The 6,000-nt window shown below is 40.0% G+C and overlaps 1 protein-coding gene across 1 annotated transcript in view; it reads left to right on the top strand.

Moving 5' to 3' along the window:
- Positions 1-6,000, top strand: part of bcat2 (branched chain amino-acid transaminase 2, mitochondrial) — a 56,708-nt gene that overhangs the window by 29,919 nt on the left and 20,789 nt on the right. The window contains exons 5-6 of the mRNA XM_043679394.1: positions 3,698-3,817; positions 4,681-4,844. Coding sequence (XP_043535329.1) covers positions 3,698-3,817; positions 4,681-4,844 — 284 coding nt within the window. The remainder of the gene's footprint in view (positions 1-3,697; positions 3,818-4,680; positions 4,845-6,000) is intronic.

Genomic DNA, 6,000 nt, shown 5'->3' with positions numbered 1-6,000 from the left:
CCCTCCACCACCACCCTGTGTCTTCTACCTTTGAGCCAGTTCTGTATCCAAATGGCTAGTTCTCCATTTATTCCATGAGATCTAACTTTGCTAATCAGTCTCCCATGGGGAATCTTGTCGAACGCCTTACTGAAATCCATATAGATCACATCTACTGCTCTGCCCTCATCAATCTTCTTTGTTACTTCTTCAAAAAACTCAATCAAGTTTGTGAGACATGATTTCCCACGCACAAAGCCATGTTGACTATCCTGAATCAGTCTTTGCCTTTCCAAATACATGTACATCCTGTCCCTCAGGATTCTCTCCAACAACTTGCCCACCACCGAGGTCAGGCTCACCGGTCTATAGTTCCCTGGCTTGTCTTTACCGTCCTTCTTAAACAGTGGCACCACGTTAGCCAACCTCCACATTCCCGATATTTTTCCAAAGCTTTGTCTTATTTTTTAATATTAATTCTAAATCTCACTTTCTATAGGACCAACACTCACTTTGATAATTCTTCTTTAAATAATTATAGAAACTCTTACCATTTTGTTTTATACTTTTGATTAGTTTTCCTTTATTTTTTTTTTCTTCATTTGTTGGTTATTCTTTATTGATTTTAAAATACCATCCAGTCTTCTGACATAGCCCCATCTCTGTACAACTATATGCTTTTTCTTTAGAGTTTATTCTGCATTTGACCTTTACCGGTTAACCACCACTGCTGGGTCTGTCCCTTGGGATTTTTCTTAGTTGTTGGAATGTATCTACTTGTGAATTCTGAAGTAGCCTCTTAAATATCTGCCACTCCATTGACTTTTCCTTGAACCAAATTTTGCAAATTAACTTTAGTCATCTTTCATGGCCTCACAATTATCCTTGTTTAAAGAGTGTGCTTTATCCATTCCTCTCTCCTTCAAACTGAATGTAAAATTCTGTCATATTATGGTTGCTATTATCAAGGAGTGTCTTCACTGTGAGTCACTAATTAATCCAACTCATTGCACAAAATCAGGTCTAGACCAGTCTGATCCCTGGTTGGTGCCAGTATGTGCTGTTCTATGAAGCAATCCTGAAAACACTCTGAGCTCCTCATCTAGACTCCCTTTGCTTGCATGATTTTTCCATTTCATGTGGTAATTAAAATTGTCCATGATTATTACTGTGCCTTTCTGTGAAGACTTCATTATTTCTTTCTTTATAATCCAAATTACCATGTAGTTTCTATTAGGGGGGCCTGTACACCATTACCACAAATAACCTCACCAATAGTACGGTGGCTCAGTGGTTAACATTTCTGTCTCACAGCGCCAGGGACCACGGTTCAATTCCACTTCAAGCAATTGTCTGTGTGGAGTTTGCACACTCTCCCTGTGTCTGTGTGGGTTTCTTTCCACAGTCCAAAGATGTGCAGGTTAAGTGGTTTGGCCATGCTAAATTGCCCATAGTGTCCAGAGATGTGCAGGGTAGATGGATTAGCTCTGGGCAATGCAGGGGTAGGAGGGATGGGATGCCCTTCAGAGGGACAGTGTGGACTAGAAAGGTTGAATGGCCTGCTTCCACACTTTGGGGATTCTCTGATTTGTTTTTTCTCATTTTTACACAAAATACATCCACATCATGGTTTCCTGAACTTAAATCATTCCTTTCGATTGTTTTAATGCTATTGTTAACTAACAGAGTGACACCTCCACCTTTTTCTAGTTTCCCGACTTTCCTTCAAGATCCCAATCCGTGTCAGTCTGTAGCTATGTCTCTGTAATCGCTATCAGTTCACACTTATTTATTTTTATTGTCAATCTCAGGTTCACCTATTTTGTTTTGAATGTTATGTGCATTCACATAGAGCCTTTAGTTTTATTCCTTTGCTGTCTCTGTAAACTCTAGTCCTGTCTGTTAGTTTATTATTTGACTCAAACTCTCTATCCCTTCCTGTCATGATCTGTTTATCATTTCCCATACTAATACCTTTCTGTCTTTGTCCTTGACTGTATTCTGATTTACCACATCTTCCCAAATTTTATCCTTTCCCAAATAGTGATGCGACTGAGTCAAAATGTAGAGATTGCTTCCTTTTCCTCCTCCCCCTTCCCCCACAAACAAACCTGTAAAGTTCTGTCCAGCCCTGGGGCTGTTATTCTGAACCCTGCCATCGGGTCTGCAACACCACCATCGGGACATCAGGAAACTGGAGCACCTGGAGGAAACCCACACAGATACAGGGAGAACATGCAAAGTCCACACAGACAGTTGCCCGAGGTTGGAATCGGACAGCGGTGCTATTGCAGCTTAAATTCCACTACATTCTTTCTTAATCCCTCCTCTTAAGATAAAGATGCAAGATGTTATGGGTAAAGTATTAGCATGGGTAGACGATTAGTTGACTAACAGGAAGCAAAGACTGGGGATAAATGAATGCTTTTCTGGTTGGCAATCAGTGACGAGTGGTGTGCCTCAGGGATCAGTGTTTGGAGTGCAATTATTCACAGTTTATATAGATGATTTGATGTTTGGGACCATGTGTAGTGTGTCAAAGTTTGCCGATGAAACCAAGGTGAGTGGTAGAGGACTGTGGAACTTTGCAGAAGAACATAGTGAGTGGGCTTTAAGTGAGTGGGCAAAGGTCTGGCAGATGGAGTTCTTATGTTTCCCGTATCATTATGATTGGTCAGTTGGCTCAGCTCTCTGTAGAGCGTCAAACCTGTTGAATGGTGTCAAAAGCTGAGGTTCCTGTCCTCCTGCTGTCTGGGTCGCCTCATCTGCCTCACTTACAGTCACACTCTTCTGTGCATGAACACTGACCAAATTAGACAACCCAACCCAACTGGTACGACTGCCTCCTGGTCCAAAGAATCTGGGTAAACTTACCCTTCTCTACAACATTGTATTGTCTGTGGGTCAGCATCCTGCTCGGACATTCTGAGCCAAAGCTGCTCAAACTGCAAACACTTGCCATAAATATGTTTACTCTAGATCTGGGTTGCATCCAGGAACTCTTCCGTGCTGCACTTGTAGTACGTTACCTGTCTTGCCATCCTTAATGTGGTACAAGTAACTACTTACAAGTCAATATAAAATTGAATAACATCAGTATCAGCAACCACCAGTTGCTATTTTATGCTGAACCTTAAGCATAAAATAAACTCTAGTAACTTACCAGAAACTCGCTCACTAACCAGCTCCTCCTGTAGCAGAGTCGAATCAATTTCTGAGTTTGAAACAATTTAGGAAAAGCAAAACAACTGAACTTTCTTTAATGAGTTAAATGCCTCACTCCATTCCAATACATTTCTAAATCCACTCCAACTTATTATTTGCTAAATGTGACTGTTGATTTGCACCATTCAAAGTACGTGCCACCATTTGCACACACTAATGCAGTACTAACGGCATATTCCATTGACAGTGTCACCATTCATGTGTAATATGAAACTAAGCCACACATTTGGCTGTTTGTCGGTTCCAGATCAAATACATGCGTAGGAAGGAAAAGCTTCATTTATACTGTAATGACAATATATTTTCATTCTATTCTCAGAAACACACAGCAGCATGGTGTTCTCTTAGCCAGCAACATCTGTTCTTTCTCAGAATGCAGATTTCTAGTCTACTGCAATTGTCCATGTTCTGAAATGATGCGATCTGTTGGGTTGCCCTCAGGAGTATAGAGGCTCTGCATTGTCAGAGTTTCTGAAGCTTATCTGTATTTTAGGGCTTTGACAAAGAAGAACTCATGGAGTGCATCCGAAAGCTCATTGAAGTTGACAGAGAATGGGTCCCATATTCTGACACAGCAAGTCTCTATATCCGGCCCACTTTCATTGGAACTGAGGTATGAAGCCTTTGTTTTTCATGTTTTAAGTTGGAGTATGTCTAGAGTATTGTTTAGCGGATTTGCTTGCCAATGTTATGCTTGCACTGAAGGAGAAATCCTACAGAAACAAGTTCATCACAACTGATCATTCTTTAGATGCTTCTATGTCACATGATCTTCCTCCTGGAGACTGAAATCACAGATTATTCAATATAGTCAGAGGTGATTCGCCCAGCTGTCTTTGTGACAGTGCTGGTTCCACACTAGAGCTACCAACTTTAAACCCATTTTTCTCTTTTCTGTGCTCTGGATAATTTTATTCTTGATTTCCTTCCTCCCTTTAAAAGATTCCTTTCTTTTGGATATTTTTGAGCACATTTTAAATATATTGCCCAAATCCTCCCAATCTCACTTGCTACTTTCTGCCATGTGAAGTATCTTAGAACACTTCAAGAAATGTACTTTACAAATCCAAACTATTGCTTGTCCATTTCCCTTTAAATAATTTTTATTGTCTCAGCTTCAGTTTCTGATTGTGGTAATACATTCCTTTGCTTTAAAATGCTTTTCTATAAACTTATCCCTTGTCCTTTTACAAGCCCTAATCTTGTTTCCATGTCACTTATTCACTCACCAGTGCTATACGTAATCACATTCTGTGTACTTTCTCAAATTCTGAACCTTCTTTGTTACACAAATACACAGCTGATGTTTTAAGTCCCATCTGTACTTCTCATTCCTGCTGTTGTGCATTTGGTCAGCAAGTTATTGATCTCCATTTGCAGGGAAGTTTACACCAAGAAGTTCTCATTAAACATTTGTCATGAAGCTGCAATGAGTGGAACATGCTTTCATATTTCCATATATACATTTTTTCCCAGCCTTCCCTTGGGGTGTCTCGAGCTAATCATGCCCTACTCTTTGTTATCATTGGGCCTGTTGGACCATATTTTGCCACAGGAAGTTTCAACCCTGTCTCATTGCTTGCTGATCCCAATTTTGTACGTGCTTGGAAAGGCGGCGTAGGTGACTGCAAAATGGGAGGGTAAGTAATGTTGAACAAATGAAGATGATTTTCAGATCAAATTTTTATAAAAAACTTGTTTCTCACTCTATGATGGAGAAAACACCATGTCGTACATGGTCGAACAGGTAAGACGCACCTTAGTGAGGTCAGGACCTTACAGTTCCCAGATTTGATTTCCAGTCTATCCTCTAGTCAGCATTAACAATGATGGGCTAGGAAAAACACAAGGGCCCATTATTCAGATCTTACTGGATGGTTCTGTATTAGCATCAGATGAACATTAGATTTGGTGGTATAGCATTTCCTCTCAGTTACCAACCCAGTAACTAAATTCCCATCAGCTACAATTTCTTGTACAGCCAGTTATCTGAGTCTGCTTGCAGTTTTGCTGCAGTTCGTCACCAACTGTAATGAGGATAATGTGACAGCAGTCAGAGGGGACAAACTAGGACAGAACGTTTTGAAAGTTATAATACAACCAGACAAAGTTAGCGTTGTTTTATGAAAGGGGTCTCGGTGAACATTCTCTGAAGTGCTTTTAAAACCTTTCTTTAAATAAGGAAACTGAAATGAGCACACTAGCTCAGTTGCGGACTCAGCAATGCTCTTGATAACTGTAGCAAAGTATATATTGCTGTAAACAACAATGTTCCATGTGCTTGCTTACTTATTCACTTGTACTGACATATTAACTTTGCGATTCATGTGCCAGGGCCCCTAGCTCCCTTTAAGCTCTACAATCCCCCTCAATAGAGGGATGACACTTTATTTGTCAAATTTTTCACCCATTCACTTTACCTATCTGTATCACTTTTCTGGCTCATTATGTCCACTTCATTTCCAGCCAATATTTGTGTCATCTCCAAATTTAGTAACCGCACATCAGTCCCTTCGTACATATTGAAATAGCTTGTAAATCAGCACTGATCCCTGCATCACTCTATTCCTTGCACCTTGGCAACTGAAACAAGATGAATTTATGCTTATTCTCTATTTCCTGTAAATTAATCAGTCCTGTATCTACTCTATTATATTATCTCCTAAAACATGAGCGCCTAGTTTACATAGAAAACTTTACAAAAATAATTTTACCACATTAACCAGTCCCCCCTCAATCCAAATTGTTTGTTACTTCAAAAAACTCCAAAACGTCAGTCAAACAAAATTTTCCTTC

This window comes from Chiloscyllium plagiosum, chromosome 39, assembly GCF_004010195.1.
Source record: "Chiloscyllium plagiosum isolate BGI_BamShark_2017 chromosome 39, ASM401019v2, whole genome shotgun sequence".
Lineage (NCBI taxonomy): Eukaryota > Metazoa > Chordata > Chondrichthyes > Orectolobiformes > Hemiscylliidae > Chiloscyllium > Chiloscyllium plagiosum.
The sequence above is the reverse complement of the archived record's forward strand: the minus strand, read 5'-3'. Positions and strand labels throughout refer to the sequence as shown.